We start from the raw sequence: 20,577 nt of genomic DNA on the forward strand, positions 1-20,577 counted from the left end.
ATACACGTAAACACACAGGCATGCACGTACCACCAGTCAGTGATGAAGATCTCTTCTTTAGCTTCTTCCAGAGCATCGGCTACATCCTCCATGTAGGTCTTCCCATTCACATACCTAAACACACACACACACACACACACACACACACACACACACACACACACACACACACACACACACACGCACGCACACGCACACGCACAGTGGTTGACACCTTCTCCTAGATCGGAGTATTTTAGATGCAGACACCAGTTGACAGTTCCAGTCAACCAAACCCACGTGATGTTGGCTACAGAAGCACATTCTCCACAGACAGACGGGCAAAGAGAGAAGCTCACAGACACACACACTTAACATAGACTAAACTTACATCTAACTACTGAACTTAACATGGACTAAACTTACATCTAACTACTAAACTTAACATGGACTAAACTTACATCTAACTACTGAACTTAGCATAGACTAAACTTACATCTAACTACTAAACTTAACATGGACTAAACTTACATCTAACTACTGAACTTAGCATAGACTAAACTTACATCTAACTACTAAACTTAACATGGACTAAACTTACATCTAACTACTGAACTTAGCATAGACTAAACTTACATCTAACTACTAAACTTAACATGGACTAAACTTACATCTAACTACTAAACTTAACATGGACTAAACTTACATCTAACTACTAAACTTAACATGGACTAAACTTACATCTAACTACTAAACTTAACATGGACTAAACTTACATCTAACTACTAAACTTAACATGGACTAAACTTACATCTAACTACTAAACTTAACATGGACTAAACTTACATCTAACTACTAACTACTGACTAAACTTACATCTAACTACTAAACTTAGCATAGACTAAACTTACATCTAACTACTAAACTTAACATGGACTAAACTTACATCTAACTACTGGACTAAACTTACATCTAACTACTAAACTTAACAGACTAAACTTACATCTAACTACTAAACTTAGCATAGACTAAACTTACATCTAACTACTAAACTTAACATGGACTAAACTTACATCTAACTACTAAACTTAACATAGACTAAACTTACATCTAACTACTAAACTTAACATGGACTAAACTTACATCTAACTACTAAACTTAACATGGACTAAACTTATATCTAACTACTAAACTTAACATGGACTAAACTTACATCTAACTACTAAACTTAACATGGACTAAACTTACATCTAACTACTAAACTTAACATGGACTAAACTTACATCTAACTACTAAACTTAACATGGACTAAACTTACATCTAACTACTAAACTTACATCTAACTACTAAACTTAACATGGACTAAACTTACATCTAACTACTACACTTAACATGGACTAAACTTACATCTAACTACTAAACTTAACATGGACTAAACTTATATCTAACTACTAAACTTAACATGGACTAAACTTACATCTAACTACTAAACTTAACATGGACTAAACTTACATCTAACTACTAAACTTAACACTGGACTAAACTTAACATGGACTAAACTACTAATCTAACTAACATGGACTAAACTTAACATGGACTAAACTTATATCTAACTACTAAACTTAACATGGACTAAACTTACATCTAACTACTAAACTTAACATGGACTAAACTTACATCTAACTACTAAACTTAACATGGACTAAACTTACATCTAACTACTAAACTTAACATGGACTAAACTTACATCTAACTACTGAACTTAAATCTAACTACTAAACTTAGCATAGACTAAAGTTACATCTAACTACTAAACTTAACATGGACTAAACTTACATTTAACTAATAAACTTAACATTGACTAAACTTACATCTAACTACTAATCTTAACATGGACTAAACTTACATCTAACTACTGAACTTATCATAGACTAAACTTACATCTAACTACTAAACTTAACATAGACTAAACTTACATCTAACTACTAAACTTAACATAGACTAAACTTACATCTAACTACTAAACTTAACTGACTAAACTTAACATGGACTAAACTTACATCTAACTACTGAACTTAGCATAGACTAAACTTACATCTAACTACTAATCTTAACATGGACTAAACTTACATCTAACTACTGAACTTATCATAGACTAAACTTACATCTAACTACTAAACTTAACATAGACTAAACTTACATCTAACTACTAAACTTAACATGGACTAAACTTACATCTAACTACTAAACTTAGCATAGACTAAAGTTACATCTAACTACTAAACTTAACATGGACTAAACTTACATTCAACGAATAAACTTAACATTGACTAAACTTACATCTAACTACTAATCTTAACATAGACTAAACTTACATTTAACTACTAAACTTAACATTGACTAAACTTACATCTAACTACTAAACTTTACCTGAGTATTTTTTTTGGGGGGGGCTGATTGTTGTTTCCCAGATTCCATAGTTACCATTTGGCAGGGATGTTCTGCTCCTCCTGAGCAAAGGAACCAAATCGATGGTCTCGTAGAAACGCCCTCCCGTGTTTACGGACAAAGTCTTCTATCGCCTGGCCCCACCACCGAGCATGTCTGTAGCTGTTCAACTTCAGTACAAGGCACCTACATGCACGCATGAACACACACACACACACAGACACACACGCACACACACACACAGTTAACTCCTTAATCTCCTGGCCCCACCTCCTAGCATGTCTGTACACACATACACACACCACACCTGGAGAGGCTGTCGATGCGTACTCCGTATTTGGTCTCTGTGTCTTTGGAGTCCATTTTGACGCTGAACTCTTTGTCCAACAGGAGAACAAAGGAAATGGCTCCTGAGTCTGGCTTCATGTAGAAGAGGAACGAATCCTTCACCACCAACCAGCTGTGCGCACGCACACACACACACACACACACACACACACACACACACACACACACACACACACACACACACACACACACAGGGAGAGATACATCAGTGTGTGTGCGTGCATGTTTGTGCGTGCATTGTGTTTGTACATGTGTGTACTAACCGTTTAGACCAGCGGTAGCAGGCTTCACTGTGACCACAGCAGTTCAAGCCTGGGATACGATGACCTCCGGAACGCTTGTGTATCATCCCCTCCCTGAAACATGTTTAAATGATGAATACACAAAATAAAACAAATCTATTTTCAGCTATTCCAATAACAATGGGCATGACGGCGCAGTCATAAAGACAGGATCTGTTAATGAATCTGTTGTTCCTCACAGTCCTTTAGGTCCCAGGTCATGGATGAAGGACATCTGGCTGACGTCTATAAACTCCATCTGAGGAGAGAGAGGAACCGTATTTATGGGTATTAGATAAAGAGAGAAGTAGTAGTCAGTCCAGTTCCAGTTGCCTATAGTCTAGTCTAGTGTAGTTGAGTAGTACCAAAGAGATTCTATTATATAACTAGACTGGCTATGTCATAAACCCTCAAAGTTCCAGAATGGGGCCAAAATGGCAGCCATCTTGCTCAGTCTAATTGCAATGAATGGCAGTACAGACATAATCCTGGTTTTACTTATGCAGGAAAATGAAAGTAAGGCATGTGATGTATCAGAAATTGTATAATGGAATTATAGTCAACCTAAAATATTGACATATCATTTTAAATACAGATTATGCAGGTTTTATACACATTTTCTGTATAAATAGCCTCTAAATATATGTAAACAGAACACACATGTCTCAGATTCTTGGAAAGCTGAAAGTGCCATTACATGATACAATATCAGAAGTCCTATCATCAACTGTTTTCAGACAGTTTATGGCTGTGGATTGACTGTATTGTTTAAATAGAATTTTGGCATATTGGCAGTTAATTTTTTAAAAATTATCCTCTAAAAATTGTCTGGCTAGCTAACACAAATACAATTCAGATAAATTCTTCAAATTTGCTATTTTACACAATATCTTATCACAGCACTGGAAAACCATGGTTGACCAACTCCCTGACCATCATAAGAAGGTTCATGTCCATTCTAGTATTGTAATTCATAATTCTATGAGTAGTACTCACAGTGTGGTAGTATTTTCTGTACATGGCCATCCTTAGCAGCTTGTTCAGATAATCTTCCAGCTGTTTCTGTACAGGCAACATAAAAAATGCAGTATTACTACAGTAGAGATGTACTATACAGTACAATGTTTATATGAAGTATATACTGTATTCGTCTATAAAGTTAATACGACAAACACACTCAAACACACCTACCCTTCTGCTGTAGACCTGTTCGTCTTGTGCCAACTCATCTCCGCCACGCGGTAGCTCAGGAATATGTCTGGCTTCACTCTTCTTCATTGTCCTCCTCCTCGTTGTGTGGCTGATAGAGAGAGAGAGAGAAGAGAGAGAGAGAGAGAGAGAGAGAGAGAGAGAGAGAGAGAGAGAGAGAGAGAGAGAGAGAGAGCGAGAGAGAGCGAGAGAGAGAGAGAGAGAGAGAGAGAGAGAGAGAGAGAGAGAGAGAGAGAGAGAGAGAGAGAGAGAGAGAGAGAGAGAGAGAGCGAGAGAGAGAAGAGAGAGATAGCGAGAGAGAGCGAGTGAGAGAGAGAGAGAGAGAGAGAGAGAGCGAGCGAGAGAGAGGGAGAGAGAGCGAGAGAGAGCGAGCGAGAGAGAGGGAGAGAGAGCGAGAGAGAGTGAGCGAGCGAAAGGGAGAGAGAGCGAGAGAGAGAGAGAGGGAGAGAGAGCGAGAGAGAGAGAGGGGGAGAGAGCGAGAGAGAGCGAGAGAGAGAAGAGAGAGTGAGCGAGAGAGAAGAGAGAGCGAGAGAGAAGAGAGAGGGAGAGAGAGCGAGAGAGAGAAAAGAGAGCGAGAGAGAGAGAGAGCGAGAAAGAGCGAGAGAGAGAGAGCGAGCGAGAGAGAGCGAGAGAGAGAGCGAGCGAGAGAGAGCGAGAGAGAGAGAGAGGGAGAGAGCGAGAGAGAGAGAGAAGAGAGAGAGAGCGAGAGAGAGGAGAGCGAGAGAGAGAAGAGAGAGCGAGAGAGAGAAGAGAGAGCGAGAGAGAGAGAGCAAGAGAGAGCGAGCGAGCGAGAGAGAGAGAGCGAGCGAGAGAGAGCAAGAGAGAGAGCGAGCGAGAGAGAGCAAGAGAGAGAGAGGGAGAGAGAGAGCGAGAGAGAGAGCAAGAGAGAGAGAAGAGAGAGTGAGAGAGAGAGAGGGAGAGAGAAGAGAGAGCGAGAGAGAGAGAAGAGAGAGCAAGAGAGAGAGAAGAGAGAGGGAGAGAGAGGAGAGAGAGCGAGAGAGAGAGGGGGAGAGAGAGAAGAGAGAGCGAGAGAGAGAGAAGAGAGAGGGAGAGAGAGAAGAGAGCGAGAGAGGGAGAGAGAGAAGAGAGAGCGAGAGAGGGAGAGAGAGAAGAGAGAGCGAGAGAGCGAGAGAGAGAGAGGGAGAGAGAGAAGAGAGAGCGAGAGAAGAGAGAGGGAGAGAGAGAAGAGAGAGCGAGAGAGGGAGAGAGAGAAGAGAGAGCGAGAGAGGGAGAGAGAGAAGAGAGAGCGAGAGAGCGAGAGAGCGAGAGAGAGAGGGAGAGAGAGAAGGGAGAGCGAGAGAGCGAGAGAGACAGGGAATAGAGAGAGAGGTAGAGTGGTAAAGCAGAAGAAGAGAGAGAGAGAGAGAGAGAGAGCGAGAGAGAGAGAGCGAGAGAGAGAAGAGAGAGAGAGAGAGAAGAGAGAGCGAGCGAGAGAGAGCAAGAGAGAGAGAGCGAGAGAGAGAGAGCGCGAGAGAGAGCAAGAGAGAGAGAGAGAGAGAGAGAGAGAGAGAGAGCAAGAGAGAGAGAAGAGAGAGTGAGAGAGAGAGAGGAGAGAGAAGAGAGAGCGAGAGAGAGAGAAGAGAGAGCAAGAGAGAGAGAAGAGAGAGAGAGAGAGAGAGAGAGAGCGAGAGAGAAAGCAAGAGAGAGAGAAGAGAGAGTGAGAGAGAGAGAGAGAGGGAGAGAAGAAGAGAGCGAGAGAGGGAGAGAGAGAAGAGAGAGCGAGAGAGAGAGAGAGAGAAGAGAGAGAGAGAGAGAGAGAGCGAGAGAGAGAGAGAGAGAGAGAAGAGAGAGCGAGAGAAGAGAGAGGGAGAGAGAGAAGAGAGAGAGAGAGAGAGAGGGAGAGAGAGAAGAGAGAGCGAGAGAGGGAGAGAGAGAAGAGAGAGCGAGAGAGCGAGAGAGAGAGGGAGAGAGAGAAGGGAGAGCGAGAGAGCGAGAGAGACAGGGAATAGAGAGAGAGGTAGAGTGGTAAAGCAGAAGAAGGTAGGGTCACTCACTGCTATTGGGGAGAAATAAAATGTACATATTTATTTTTTATTTCACCTTTATTTAACCAGGTAGGCAAGTTGAGAACAAGTTCTCATTTGCAATTGCGACCTGGCCAAGATAACGCAAAGTAGTTCGACACATACAACAACACAGAGTTACACATGGAGTAAAACAAACATACAGTCAATAATACAGTAGAAACAAGTCTATATACGATGTGAGCAAATGAGGTGAGAAGGGAGGTAAAGGCAAAAAAAGGCCATGGTGGCGAAGTAAATACAATATAGCAAGTAAAACACTGGAATGGTAGATTTGCAGTGGAAGAATGTGCAAAGTAGAGATATAAATAATGGGGTGCAAAGGAGCAAAATAAATACAATAGAGAAAGAGGTAGTTGTTTGGGCTAAATTATAGGTGGGCTATGTACAGGTGCATCTTTGAGCTGCTCTGACAGCTGGTGCTTAAAGCTAGTGAGGGAGATAAGTGTTTCCAGTTTCAGAGATTTCTGTAGTTCGTTCCAGTCATTGGCAGCAGAGAACTGGAAGGAGAGGTGACCAAAGAAATAATTGGTTTTGGGGGTGACTAGAGAGATATACCTGCTGGAGCGTGTGCTACAGGTGGGAGATGCTATGGTGACCAGTGAGCTGAGATAAGGGGGGACTTTACCTAGCAGGGTCTTGTAGATGACATGGAGCCAGTGGGTTTGGCGACGAGTATGAAGCGAGGGCCAGCCAACGAGAGCGTACAGGTCGCAATGGTGGGTAGTATATGGGGCTTTGGTGACAAAACGGATGGCACTGTGATAGACTGCATCCAATTTGTTGAGTAGGGTATTGGAGCCTATTTTGTAAATGACATCGCCGAAGTCGAGGATTGGTAGGATGGTCAGTTTTACAAGGGTATGTTTGGCAGCATGAGTGAAGGATGCTTTGTTGCGAAATAGGAAGCCAATTCTAGATTTAACTTTGGATTGGAGATGTTTGATGTGGGTCTGGAAGGAGAGTTTACAGTCTAATCAGACACCTAGGTATTTGTAGTTGTCCACGTATTCTAAGTCAGAGCCGTCCAGAGTAGTGATGTTGGACAGGCGGGCAGGTGCAGGCAGCGATCGGTTGAAGAGCTTGCATTTAGTTTTACTTGTATTTAAGAACAATTGGAGGCCACGGAAGGAGAGTTGTATGGCATTGAAGCTTGCTATATCTACTGTACCATGAAAAATCCCTACATTTCTATGATCAGAATTTGTAGTATATCATTTAGTATTTGATCACTTTACAATTTGATATGTCTGTGTGTCTGTGTGTGTACCTGCGGGAGGGTAGTGGTACCCTCATGAACATCTTGTATCGGACCAGTTCTCCGTGGAGGTCCATGAAGTGTTTTTCCTTTCTCTTGACCACCCAGCTGAACTCTCCATGTCTCAGCTCAATCTTAAACACTGCAGGCTGACTCTACACAGACAGAGATCAAGTGTGAATGTGTGTGTGTGTGTGTGTGTGTGTGTGTGTGTGTGTGTGTGTGTGTGTGTGTGTGAGCGTGCATGTGTGTGTGGGTACCTTGTTGACACTCCTCTGTGCCGTGATGTTGAACCTGTCCTGGGCTGTGTTGAACCTCTCCACCTCCAGTATCTTAGCAGTGATGGGGACAGTAGGGAGATAGACCCTGGCTTCAGACTCCTTAAAACCCACGGTGTGATACACAGCACTGAACCCTATACGGCTGTCCCCTGGAGAGGTAGAGAAAAAGCCAATAGGATACATCTCTCATCATATCATTCATATAAAGAGCTCTCTCACACACATACACACACCTATGGTGGTAGGGTCATTGTCAGTCTCCTCTCCATCTCCCATGTCCAACTCTCTGGTGTCCAAACTCTCAACTACATCCGACATCTTCCTGCTGATGCCGAGGCCGTCTGTGATGTCACTGGGTTCCACAGCAATGTCAGAGGGGTCAGAGGTCATCAGTTGAAGGCTGCTGGTGGTGGGGGGGTCTTTACCCAACATGCCTAGCTCTCAACCCTCAGAACAGGGCACACCTGGATGAAGAGAGGAGGAGAAGAGAGGAGAACTTGAACCGTTGAATAGAGTCATAACGTTGTCTGCTTCGTAGAGAAGTTGTTTCTGTCCAAGAGTAAGAGACAGCTGTATGTTGCGCTGCATGTATTACCACTTTCTACTGCAGTGCAGATCATCCCTGCAGCAGTGTGTGTGTGTGTGTGTATGTGCTTGCCTGTGTGTGGACTTGAATTTGAGGAAATCCAAGACTCCCACACACACACAGCCCAGAATAGAACCAATAGTTGTCCACTAACAGTAGAGGGCCATTTGTTAAAGATTCTGCTACCTCATTGGCTGACGCTGGCCCTGCAGAGAGCTACAGGAAGTCAATGGAAACTGTCTTCCAAAATAGCAGAGTACAGAACAGTGTGTGTGTGTGTGCGCGCGCGTGTGCGTGTGTGTGTGTGTGTAATGGGTAAGACAGAACCAGTACTATCATGAATGTCTTACTGGAGACTATAATGCCAGTCATTAGAGCTCTGCTTGTACCCTACCAAACACACCACATTAAAGACAGAACCCGAGTGTGTGTGTCCTTAGTGCAATGCTAAGCCAGACAGACAGACAGGCGGGGCTCCATGGCAACAAGAGTGATGTAATGTCATCTCTGGTCAGAAGTCTAGAAAGTTCTCTGAGGCAAGTCAAGGCAGGCGTGCACACACACTCACACACACACACATTTGACTGTAAAACTCTGGCTTACGACAGTGTCTGGCTCTTAGTGTGTGGTAGCATGTTGAGTCTTGTTTTTTTGTGTTCGAATTTGAGTTCTCTCTCTTTCCGTTACTCTCTCTCTGTGACACACACACGGACACAAAGGGCTTTACGTCACGAGGCCTCCGCCATGTCCCAGTGGAACGGAATGGTCAAACCTCAGGCAGTACTGGCATGACTGGGATCAGAGAAAGAGAGGGGGGGTGATAGAGAGAAAGAGAGAGATGGTAGAGAGGTGGAGAGAGAGAAGGAGAGAGAGGGATGACAGATGGAGTGTTGCTTTTATCTCGCTTCTCTGTTCTGATGGAACATTGTCTACTTCCTGTTTCCTGTCCAAGGATGTCATGATGATGGGTTTTGGCAAATAGGAGAAAACTATAAATACCAGCTACTGTATGTTGCCAATCATTCTCCTTCCTTATTTTTCTATTCGTTTTTGATGAATTGTTTCCCACACCCACATCCAACAGTTTTCTCAGGGACCGGATACTAACATGTCTTGGGATCTGAATGGATAACACTAGGTTATCATCAGGACAGTTAAAATTCCATTGACCTACGGTATCTACACTCGTACAAAGGCACACACACACATACACGCACGCACACACCATAAAGATAAGTGAGAAGAGATTTGTGGACACAACATGGCATTTACAGTCAATGTGGTGCCAACCTCCGCCTAGCACAGATGACAGAGAGAGAGAGAGCAACAGAGTGAGAGAGTGGTCTGTGACACCTCTGTCTCTGCCTACACTAAAGCTGTTTATTATCTAATCATTTCAACACTAGAGAAAGAGAGAGAGAGTGAAAGAGAGGGAGAGAAAGAGAGAGAGAGAAAGAAAGAAAAGAAAGAGAGGGAGAAAGGAGGGAAAGGGAGGGAGGGAGGGAGGGAGGGAGGGAGGGAGGGAGGGAGGGAGGGAGGGAGGGAGGGAGGGAGGGAGGGAGGGAGGGAGGGAGGGAGAGAAAGAGAGGGAGGGGGAGAGAAAGAGGGAGGGAGAGAGAAAGAGGGAGGGAGGGAGACAGAGGGCGAGAGAGAGAGAGAGAGGGAGAGACAGAGGGAGAGAGAGAGAAAGAGAGGGAGGGGAAAGAGAAAGAGAGGGAGGGAAAGAGAAAGAGAGGGAGGGAGAGAGAAAGAGAGGAGAGAGAGAGAGACAGAGGGAGGGGAGAGAGAGAGTGAGAGGGAGAGACAGAGGGAGAGAGAGAGAGAAAGAGAGGGAGGGAGAGAAAGAAAGAGAGGGAGGGAGAGAGAGACAGAGAGGGAGAGAGAGAGACAGAGAGGGAGAGAAATAGAGGGAGGGAGAGAGAGAGAGAGGGAGAGACAGAGAGAGAAAGAGAGAGAGGGAGAGAGAGGGAGAGGGAGAGAGAGGGAGAGAGAGGGAGAGGCATTATCACCAGAGAGTCCTGCTGGCTGTAACACAAGGCTTCATTGTACTTCTTTGAAGGAACACATCTTTCCAACGCAATCACATACACGCACACATACACACTGTATTCTACTGTCCAGCAGGTGGTTTGAACTTACATGTTGGCTTGATCTCTCTGAGCTGAAACCACCTTTGCGTGTGGGTGCATGCGTGTGGGGACCTGAAATTGCCACAAGTCCCCACAAGGATAGTAAAACAAGGATAATTCTCCCTCGACAATAACTATGTGAATCTTAGGGGTTAGGTTTAGGGTTACAATTAGGGTTACAATAGGGATAGGGTTAGAGTTAGGGGTTAGGAGTTAGGGAAAATAGGATTTTGAATGCAAAAATACATTTGATTCCCACAAGGGTGTGTGTGTGTGTGTGAGAATGAGAGCATGCACCTTTTCATAATTTTGTTGATGTCACGTCCTGACCTTAGTTCCTTTTTTATGTCTCTATTTTGGTTTGGTCAGGGCGTGAGTTGGGGTGGGCATTCTATGTTTTTCATTCTGTTTTGTTCTGTGTGTTGTATTTCTATGTGTTTGGCCTGGTATGGTTCCAAATCAGAGACAGCTGTCAGTCGTTGTCTCTGATTGAGAACCATACTTAGGCAGCCTGTTCCCTCCTGTGTTTATGGGTAGTTGTTTCCTGTTTTTTCACCTTATAGGACTGTTTCGTGTCGTTCACGCTCTTTGTTGTTTTTATTTGTCATTCAGTGTTCAGTTTATTTAATTAAATTTTCTATGAACACTTACCACTCTGCGTGTTGGTCCGATAATTCCTATTCCTCATCATCAGACGAAGAGGAGAGCCGTTACAGTTTTCCTATTTGGATGAATGACTGATCAAATATAATGACATCAAACATCTATTTACCCAGGCAAGTCAGTTAAGAACACATTCTTATTTACAATGACAGCCTAGGAACAGTGGGTTAAGTGCATTGTTCATGGGCAGAATAACTGATTACCTTGTCAGCTCAGGGATTCTATCTAGCAACCTTTCGGTTACTGGCCCAATGCTCTAATCACTAATCACAAATATAGTGACTGATCAAATATAATGACTGATTAAATATAGTGATTGATCAAACATAATGACTGATCAAACATAATGACTGATCAAATATAATGACTGATCAAATATAATGACTGATCAAATATAGTGATTGATCAAACATAATGACTGATCAAACTAGACAGAATGACAAGACAGAGAGCTAGTCAGTACAGTCAGAGGCTTCTAACTGCCCCACCATAGTTAATATGTATTCAGGAACAGGATGTGTAGAGCAGAGAGAGGGAGACAGAGGTCATGAAACTCAGCTATGATTGTTTTGTTAGGAGAGGAGCCCAGCAGAACGGTGTAATGTCTTATATCACCTACAACAACAAAGAGACTTGGTGTAGTCTTTGAAACGTTGAATCTGTTCTACAAATGTGGCAAGTAACAACGTTACCAATAAAGACGGCACATGTACTGGTGAGGAGAAAATAAGAGGGAGGAAAGGCGAGAAGGAGAGGGAGAGTGAGAGAGCAGTAGGGTGAGGAGAAGGGGATATGAACGAGGGAGCGAGTTGAAGGAAATGGAGAGGGAGTAAAAGGAGAGAGGGAGAGAACAGAACTGTTCAGCTAGCGAGGGACAGTCAGTCAGACATTTCAAAAGCAGCAACAAGCTTTCACAACATGGTTGTAGAGAGAGAGCCAAGATACACACACACTACTTCTCCATTGGAACAATATAAAACAGTGACAGAGAGAGAGAGAGAGAGAAAGAAAGAAAAACTTTACTGACCTACTCTTGTACACTTGCTGTCCTCATTTTGATTTGTCCCACTTCTAGACTACTGAGTAGACTAAACACACACACTACAAACACACACACTCTACACACCCTATACACACACTCAGTGTACCGTTCCTCTTGTATAACAGAGTGTATGTGAACGAATGTACTGTGGAAACAACTCCTCTAAGAAAATTCCTCAAGAGAGGAGGGGCTACCGAAATCTAAACCAGTCAGCTGCATTGAAACAGTCATACCCTCCCCCTGGGTTCTCTCATTGGGGGAATCTGCATCACTAAGGAATTATCATGGTCCACACACACTAACACAGCCGTGACGAGGGCACAAAAACACCTCTTCCCCCTCAGAAGGTTGAAAAGTTTTGGCAGGGTGAGAAAATAAAACAATTTAATCCATTTTGATTTCGGGCTGTAACACAACAAAATTTGGAATAAGTTAAGGGGTATGAATACTTCCTCGTCTCCACCCCCTTCCAGGTGCCCATTTTCCCCATTATCCCCTGTGCATTTATACCTGCGTTTTCTGTTTGTCTGTTGCCAGTTCGTCTTGTCTCGTCAAGCCTACCAGCGTGTTTTTCCCCATACTCCTGTTGTCTCTAGTCCCTGTTTTCTTGTCCTTCCGGTCCCGACCTATTCTTCCTGTCCTGACCCCGAGCCTGCCTGCCGTCCTGTACCTATCGGACTCTGACCTGGTTTACAAACTTCTTACAAACGACACAACCCCCTTATCAACTGGACTGCTGGTGCTATCATGGGCAGGAGCCCGTTCTACCACGCTCATTGCCTGAAGTTGTGGGCTCGGAAGAAGCCTCGGACCTCTCCGCCATTCCCGCGGAGTAACAGGACCTCCGGGAGGTTTTCAGCAAGGTTTTCAGCTCTGTTGGGTCCGGAGACCAAGGCTGTGGAAACGTACATCAATGACTTCCTGGCTGCAATGTGTACCCATCCTTCTGCCTCCCCCTCTGTGGAGAAGAGGGACAAAACCCGGTGCCCGTGAGTCGACTACCGGGGCCTTAATGACATCACGGTTAAGAACTGCGGAACGCCTAACATCTGGTGAGGATACGGGAAGGTGACGGAGTGGAAGACAGCCTTTAACACAGCTAGCGGATACTACGAATACCTGGTGACCCCGTTCGGTCTGACCAACGCTCCTGCGGTGTTCCAAGCCCTGGTTAACAACGTTCTCCACAACATGTTGAACCGGTTCGTGTTTGTCTACCTTGACGAGATCCTTGTCTTTTCCCGCTCAGCTCAAGAACACGTTCTCCACTTCTAACAAGTCCTCCAGCGTCTCCTGGAGAACCAGCTTTTTGTTAAAGCAGAAAAATACGAATTCCATCGCTCCACCATTTCCTTCCTAGGATACATCATCACTGCTGGTAACATGCAGATGGATCCCGGGAAGGTGAGAGCGGTGGTGGATTGGCCTCAACCCACTTCCAGAGTGCAGCTGCAACGCTTCCTGGGATTTGCCCATTTCTATCGCCATTTTATACTGGGTTACAGCACCCTGGCTTCCCCCCTTTCAGCACTCACCTCTCCCATGGTCCTGTTCACATGGTCCCCAGCTGCTGACCGGGCGTTCCTGGACCTAAAGCACTGCTTCACCACAGCTCCCATATGAATCCAATACTGGTCCCATCAGTTCGTGGTGGAGGTCAATGCTTTGGACATGGGAGTGGGGGCTGTCCCAACATTCTGCCCTGGACCTAAAGCTGCATCCCTGCACCTCCTTTTCCCATTGTCTTAATGCCACAGAGAGGACTTATGATGTGGGAAATCGAGAACTGCTGTGGTGAAGATGGCATTGGAGGAGTGGAGGCACTGGTTAGGGGGGGCGTAACATCCATTCAATGTGTGGACGGATCACAAGAACACGGAATATCTCTGCACCGCCAATCGTCTCAACTCCAGGCAAGCTCGATTGGCCCTGCTTTTCACTCTGTTCAACTTTACCATCTCCTATTGCCCGGGGTCCAAGAATGTTAAGCTGGATGCGCTTTCACACCGCTATAGACCCCGAGACCATCCTTCCTACCTCGTGTCTAGCGGCTGCTCTTGTAACAGTACTCTTCTTGCGTTGTGTACAATCAGTCATCGACACGGAACTCCAACATGTAGCACCAGTCATGTAGATTTATTCTGATAGGAACGGCACAAAATTGCACGTCATGCAATGCACGTCTCACCATCCAACTCTGCACTCACGCATGCTGGTTTGGTGCTTGTTCACTGGGACGATTCTAACTGGAACATCCCCCCTCGTAAGCAAGCTACGCAAACCAGCCAATAAGATGCCATGTTGAGTAGGTGAAGACAAGACAAACTCAAACCAAAAACCCATTGGCTTAACAATAAAGTGGCAAGGGGAATCACCAATATAACCCTGTTACACTCTCATCTGGGGAATAGAGAACCAGGCCCGTGAGGGGGGCCTGGCTAACCGGAAGTTTGTCCCAGATGCTGCCCTCTCCCCGGTCCTGGAATGGGCTCATTCCTCCAAGCTTGCCTGCCACCCTGGCTCCCTTCAGACCCTGGCCTTTGTGTGACAACGCTTTTGGTAGCCTACCGTGGTTCCTGACGTCTCTGTGTTCGTCGCCGCCTGCACTGTCTGTGCTCAGAATAAGACTTCATGGCATGTTCTGGCTGGCCTCCTTCAACTTCCTGTCACTCACCGTCCCTGGTCACATTGATCCCTGGACTTCGTCACTGGTCTCCCTCCATCTGATGGCAACACCACTATCCTTACGGTGGTGGACAGGTTTTCAAAGCTGCCCATTTCATTCCCCTCCCCAAGCTATCCTCAGCCAAGGAGACGGCCCAGCTCATGGTGCAACACGTCTTCCGGATCCATGGACTTCTGGTGGACATGGTCTCCGAACGTGGTCCTCAGTTCTCGTCCTGGAAGACATCCTTCACGCTCATTGGGTTGTCGGCCAGCCTGTCCTCTGGGTTTCTCCCCCAGTCTAAAGGCCATTCGGAGTGAGCTAATCAGGACGTGGAGACAACCCTTCGTTGCCTCGTCTCTGCCAACCCCACTACCTGGAGCCAGCAACTCGTGTGGGTGGAATACGCCTGCAACACCCTTCCCTCTTCAGCCACTGGTATCTCACCTTTCGAGTGTTTTATGGGTTATCAGCCCCCGCTCTTCCCTGAGCAAGAAGAGGTCAGAATTACCTCGGCCCAGATGTTCGTCCGCCGCTGTCGCTCTACCTGGAAGAGAGCCCGGTCTGCTCTTCTCAAGACCACCTCCAGGTATCAACGACAGGCGGACTGCCACCGGACCCCGGCTCCCTGTTATCGGCTCGGCAAGAGGCTATGGCTATCCACTCGGGATCTGCCCCTGTGGGTGGAGCCCCCGTTTTATCGGGCCCTTTTCACATCTCTAAGATTCTTAGCCCCTCTGCTGTTCGTCCCCCCTACGACTGATCTCGTCCTGCCATTTGTCTCTCTCTTGTTGATTTAATAAACTACTCTGTGTATTGAACCTTCTGTCTCCTGTGTCTGCATCTGGGTCATATCCTGAATTGTGTTAGTAAGGGACATACATAACAGTCGATAAGGGACGGTGTCTAGATATTTCCGGAGTGGCTCCTGCACACACACAGAAACACACACCTATCCTATTCACCCCACCTGAGGTTGAATCTGCACATTGGTCTCCTCACTATATACACAGACTGTATTGCGAGTGCATGTGTCGTGTGTATATCCGTGTGTGTGTGTGTGTGTGTGTGTGTGTGTGTGTGTGTGTTTGCATACATATGTGTGTGTTTATGACTGAGACTTTGACCTGAACGCTACACCACACCCTGTGAGAATGATGCTAGAGTAAGACACACATTACATTACACTTTACATTTTCACATTTGAGTAATTTCGCAGACGCTCTTATCCGGAGCGACATACAATCAATGCATTCAGCTAAATGAGTAAAGTAGTAAAACCACATATCACAATCATTGCTAGTCTTTGTTGGTTAATGTAGCTACTAGAGACAGAAAATTAGAAAAGTAATAGAAAGATGGACCCACATGGACCCACATCCACACACACATACAGACTGAGTACCTGTTTCAGTGAAAAGTTGATGGGTCACTGACTTGCTGTGATCAGACCTCTGGACTTCTGTCATCTGAGGTGTCTTCTCTCTCTCTAAAATGTCCTGTATAGATAAACAGCACAGAGCAAAGGGCAGAGAAATAATCTACCCAATAACCCTCATCATAGATTATAATCTGGCCATACTGTTGGCCACACACAGAAACACGAACACACCGGCTTTGCTTTAACCATTAGGTGGCGTGCTAGATCTAAGCTAGGGCTACCAGTAGGACCCCCTCCCTCTCTCTCTCCCTCTGTTTTTCAGTTGTGACAGTTGTTCCTGCTCCATTCAATTATGAGAAAAACTAGAGCATGTGCATGTATGTGAGGTGTGAATGTGCCATATTTAAAAACGTTGTTTTTTTTCTCTTTGGAGAATTCTCATCAAATCACAGAGGAGGCTCCAGAGAGAGAGAGAGAGAGAGAGAGAGAGATGTGGACTGCATTTCTGAAAGCATAATATTCAATGTCACAGACTCATAGAGGATGTTGTTTGGATGTTTTTGTTGTTTACCCATTTCTCTTGGCTGAGTGGTTGGAGGAGCTTTCCAGAGTCACATCACAAAACCCTGACTGTGACTCACCTTCAGTCTAGGTTACCGTGTTTTCATCTGACGCATAAGAGCGCATGAAGGGGACAGAGCAAGAGAGGGACACTTTTTGGAGGATGTTGTTTTAGAAGGTCGTCTTTTCTCGCTCATCATTTATCGATTTTAAAAATGTATCTATGTAATTTAGACCAATATATAGCCCTAACAATACCATAGGAAAATGAATATCAGATCCTATTCATGTTTGTTTAATACTTTTGTACAATGCGCTCAACGGATGCTCGAGTAATTATTTTCTTTCTTCAGACATGAATTTTAGCTTGTGATATATTTAATAACATTCAAAGGCTATACTTCATTTCTTACAAGTAAAATACTTTTGTAAATGGAAGACAAGATGGGAAGGTGTGTTTTATTGCTTCAGTGCAAGACTGTTCTAAAATAGAGGCGGACTAGGAGCTTAAAACCATAAAATCCTTTACGCATCACACACACGCACTCAATAGGAATAGAGGACATGCGGAGACAAGAGGAGCGCGCCAGCCGCCCCAAGGAGAACCTCCAGCCGCGTGAATGACCCGCTGGCAGCATGCGCTCCTGGCCCAACCGAACTGACTGTCTCTCTCCCGTTAACTGCAGCTGGGAGGAGAACTACTGGAACTACTACTTTAACGGGAGCTACCGGGGTCCCGTGCCCCCCGAAAACCTCTTTCCCATCCCCGTTCTAATGGGAATCACCATCACCTGTGCTCTCCTGTTCCTGGCGGGAGTGACCGGGAATGTAATGACTATACTGGTCGTGTCTAAGTACAGAGACATGAGAACAACCACTAACCTCTACTTATGTAGCATGGCTGTCTCAGACTTGTTGATATTCCTCTGTATGCCCCCTGATGTGTATCGGTTATGGAAGTACAGGCCATGGATATTTGGAGATACATTCTGTAAGCTGTTTCAGTTCGTTAGTGAGTGCTGCACTTATTCAACCATTTTGAATATAACCGCTCTGTCCGTGGAGCGGTACCTGGCCATCTGCTTCCCACTTCGCGCCAAACGCCTGGTCACCAAGCGACGTGTCCGTGCGCTCATCGTCTTTCTCTGGCTCGTGTCGCTGTTGAGCGCGGGACCTGTCTTCGTTCTGGTGGGAGTGGAGCACGAGACTCGCCCAGCGGCGGGAAACTCTGCTGGTGGGGCGGAAGGACAGACAGAGATAGACACTAGCGAGTGTAAACCCACTCAGTACGCGGTTGAATCTGGGCTTCTAGCCGCCATGGCGTTGGTTAGCTCTGTGTTTTTCTTCCTGCCGGTGTTTTGTTTGACTGTGGTGTACAGTTTGATTGGACGAAGGTTGTGGAAGAGACGGAGAGAGAACAATATTGGAGCTAACGTAGCACACAGGGACAAGAGCAACAGACAGACCGTCAAGATGTTAGGTAGGGTGCAATACATGTTGCTCATATTCAAAACCATGTTTTAACCACGGCATAATTGATATGTTTATAATATTTTAAAAAGGCCACAGAATTGGAGACATTTAAAAAATGAAAAATATTGGTTCCGATACGAATTAAATCAATCAAACATTGTAACAAGACAAGGATAATGCAAATAATGTAGATATAACATTAAGCTGTGTATATGTTTATACAGTGAGCACAGTAACCTAATAACCATGATAACAGCCAGTCGTGTAAAGCTTTACAAAAGTAATTTAATTAGGCATAACAATAGTTTCCCCTCATACCCCTTTCTGCCATTTCTCTCTCTGATTACTGATATTTGCATTTCATGTTTTATGGTTGGAATACATTTTATGTGCCTCCCCTCCTCCCTCAATTCCCCCTTCCTACTCCCCCCTCTCTATTATTATTAGCATAAAATGAGAAATCCAATATTACAAACATTTATTATCTGTCTCCCCTCTCCTTCTCTCTCTCTCCAGCTGTAGTGGTCTTTGCCTTCGTCCTGTGCTGGCTGCCTTTCCACTTGCATCGTTACCTTATGTCTCATTCCTCCGAGGGCTCCTCTCCTCTCTGGTCTCTCTTCACCCAGTACTGCTCCCTTGTTTCCACTGTCCTCTTCTATCTCTCGGCTGCCATCAACCCTGTCCTCTATAACACCATGTCTAGGAAGTACCGGTCAGCTGCTGCCCAACTGTTTGGTCTACAGGAGACTCAACCACCCAGAGGGAGAACAGCAAGCACTGTCAAAGGAGAGAGTTCACCTGCCTGGACAGAGTCCACTGTTAGCCTGTGACTGTAGCCAATTTGGAGGGTGAATGGGCGATAGATATATACTTCTCTGATTTTGACATGTAGTTGTTGTGATCAAACTCTTCTTGTGTGTTTCTCATCAGTGACCACTGCTTTCCCTGGTTGATCAAACTCAAACAGGCACCATTATGGACCATCAAGGATTCATTGGTCTTCAATCCAAGAGAGCACCGGCTTACGCATAACGTCCATGGACGTTGATTATTGATTGAAATTTGGTCAGTCTGCCCTGCCCTTGCGTCGAACATATTAATTGAATTAGCCTCAAGGACTCTGAATAAGACTGTCGCTTTGATGTCACAACTCGCCCGGCAAAGACAGACAAAGGCGTTTGAGAACATGTTTTATAAAATATTTATAAGGCGTTTCTGTCACCCAAAAAGAAGCACACCATTAGCAACAAAAACTATTAAACAGTTCTTGAAACGGACACCTATGTGTTTTCTACAAATCACACATGCAACATACACGCACACACACACAAACCAAAATAGTTATTACGCTTGCCTTAACTGATATGTAAACTGTATTCTGGATGACAAAGAAAAGCACTGTAGACCTTGAATCACTTCTCTGTACCCTGAAAGAGAGGGACTGAAGTACTGTGTGTGTGTTTGTTTATGTTGAGTGATTGGGTGTGTTGGGGTATGTGTATTTATGGTGAGTGACGTCGTGTGTTGGTGTGTGTGTGTTTATGGTGAGTGACTGTGTTGGTGTGTTTGGCAGTGTGTGTAGATATAGGTAACATTTTTTTGCTACGATAGCATGTACAGTAGGCTAATTATACCGCCAGCCTTACTCTGTAAATACCAGCTTAGTAACAGTTCAATCTGATTGGTATTAGTCTTGGCTTATCCTATAAGTACTTACAAAGCAGCCACTGCTTTGGACTCCAGAATTCTGACATGGCAACCAGGACTCAGAGCATTTCATGTTATTCTGTACATAAATCCGAGACACTCCATTTAGTATAATATGTTACGTTTCATATGGTATGTATTAATTTGTGGATGTCCATCCATTTCATATGATATGTTATGAATTAGAATTCATATTATATGTTACAAATTTGCTAAACGTACAATATGTTATGAATCTGCAACACGAATCTGCAATATATACAATATGCTACGAATTTGCAAAACATATGATACATAACGAATTGTAGCTAGGTGGCTAATGTTAGCTAGGCTAGGGATTAAGGTTATGGTAACGTTTAGGAGTTAGGTTAAAATGTTAGGGGTAGGGTTAAGGTTAGGGGAAGGGTTAGCTAAAAGGGTTAAGGTTAGGCTTATGAGAAGGGTTAGCTAAAATGCTAAGTAGTTGCATAGTACCTAAAAAGTAGTAAGTAGTTGAAAAGTTGCTAATGTGCTAAAGTTGTCCATCATGAACTCGCAACCTT

General features: G+C 44.6%; 2 protein-coding genes across 9 annotated transcripts in view; one reads left to right on the forward strand and one right to left on the reverse strand.

Annotated features, from left to right (window-relative positions):
• Positions 1-16,414, reverse strand: part of LOC112253677 (phospholipase D1-like) — a 28,549-nt gene extending 12,135 nt beyond the window's left edge. Inside the window, exons 1-14 of one of the 7 annotated variants that reach the window (XR_006083100.1) lie at positions 12,234-12,388; positions 11,195-11,264; positions 10,554-10,615; positions 9,018-9,816; positions 8,062-8,292; positions 7,808-7,977; positions 7,560-7,702; positions 4,248-4,356; positions 4,053-4,118; positions 3,257-3,315; positions 3,039-3,131; positions 2,735-2,887; positions 2,464-2,613; positions 31-114 (exon numbers count right to left, since the gene is read on the reverse strand). Coding sequence is in view for 6 of the 7 variants with exons in the window: in XM_042319511.1 (XP_042175445.1) it covers positions 31-114; positions 2,464-2,613; positions 2,735-2,887; positions 3,039-3,131; positions 3,257-3,315; positions 4,053-4,118; positions 4,248-4,356; positions 7,560-7,702; positions 7,808-7,977; positions 8,062-8,260 (1,226 nt within the window). In the remaining variant the exon portion in view is untranslated. Of the gene's footprint in view, positions 1-30; positions 115-2,463; positions 2,614-2,734; positions 2,888-3,038; positions 3,132-3,256; positions 3,316-4,052; positions 4,119-4,247; positions 4,357-7,559; positions 7,703-7,807; positions 7,978-8,061; positions 8,293-9,017; positions 9,817-10,553; positions 10,616-11,194; positions 11,265-12,233; positions 12,389-16,318 lie in introns of those variants that run through there. The other 6 variants (XM_042319511.1, XM_042319513.1, XM_042319514.1 and 3 more) reach the window with 6 other exon arrangements.
• Positions 16,415-16,840: 426 nt separating this feature from the next.
• LOC121846184 (growth hormone secretagogue receptor type 1-like) lies at positions 16,841-20,390 on the forward strand. Of its 2 annotated transcripts, none has more exons than XM_042319518.1 (2): positions 16,841-18,335; positions 19,032-20,390. In XM_042319518.1, exons 1-2 carry the CDS (start codon positions 17,492-17,494, stop codon positions 19,178-19,180), a joined length of 993 nt encoding a protein of 330 aa, XP_042175452.1. In that variant the 5' UTR covers positions 16,841-17,491; the 3' UTR covers positions 19,181-20,390. The 2 variants fall into 2 exon arrangements, with proteins under 2 accessions (XP_042175452.1, XP_042175451.1); XM_042319517.1 differs by having other exon boundaries at positions 16,847-18,335; positions 18,845-20,390.
• Positions 20,391-20,577: the final 187 nt, after the last annotated feature.

Source organism: Oncorhynchus tshawytscha, unplaced genomic scaffold (assembly GCF_018296145.1).
Source record: "Oncorhynchus tshawytscha isolate Ot180627B unplaced genomic scaffold, Otsh_v2.0 Un_scaffold_1528_pilon_pilon, whole genome shotgun sequence".
Lineage (NCBI taxonomy): Eukaryota > Metazoa > Chordata > Actinopteri > Salmoniformes > Salmonidae > Oncorhynchus > Oncorhynchus tshawytscha.

What these genes read in the sequence shown, in the direction of transcription:
- LOC121846184 (XM_042319517.1), top strand. Translation starts at nt 17,492, where the DNA reads ATGCGCTCCTGGCCCAACCGAACTGACTGTCTCTCTCCCGTTAACTGC. An exon ending in ACAGACCGTCAAGATGTTAG is followed by an intron (nt 18,336 to 18,844) that starts GTAGGGTGCAAT and finishes CTCTCTCTCCAG; the next exon opens with CTGTAGTGGTCTTTGCCTTC.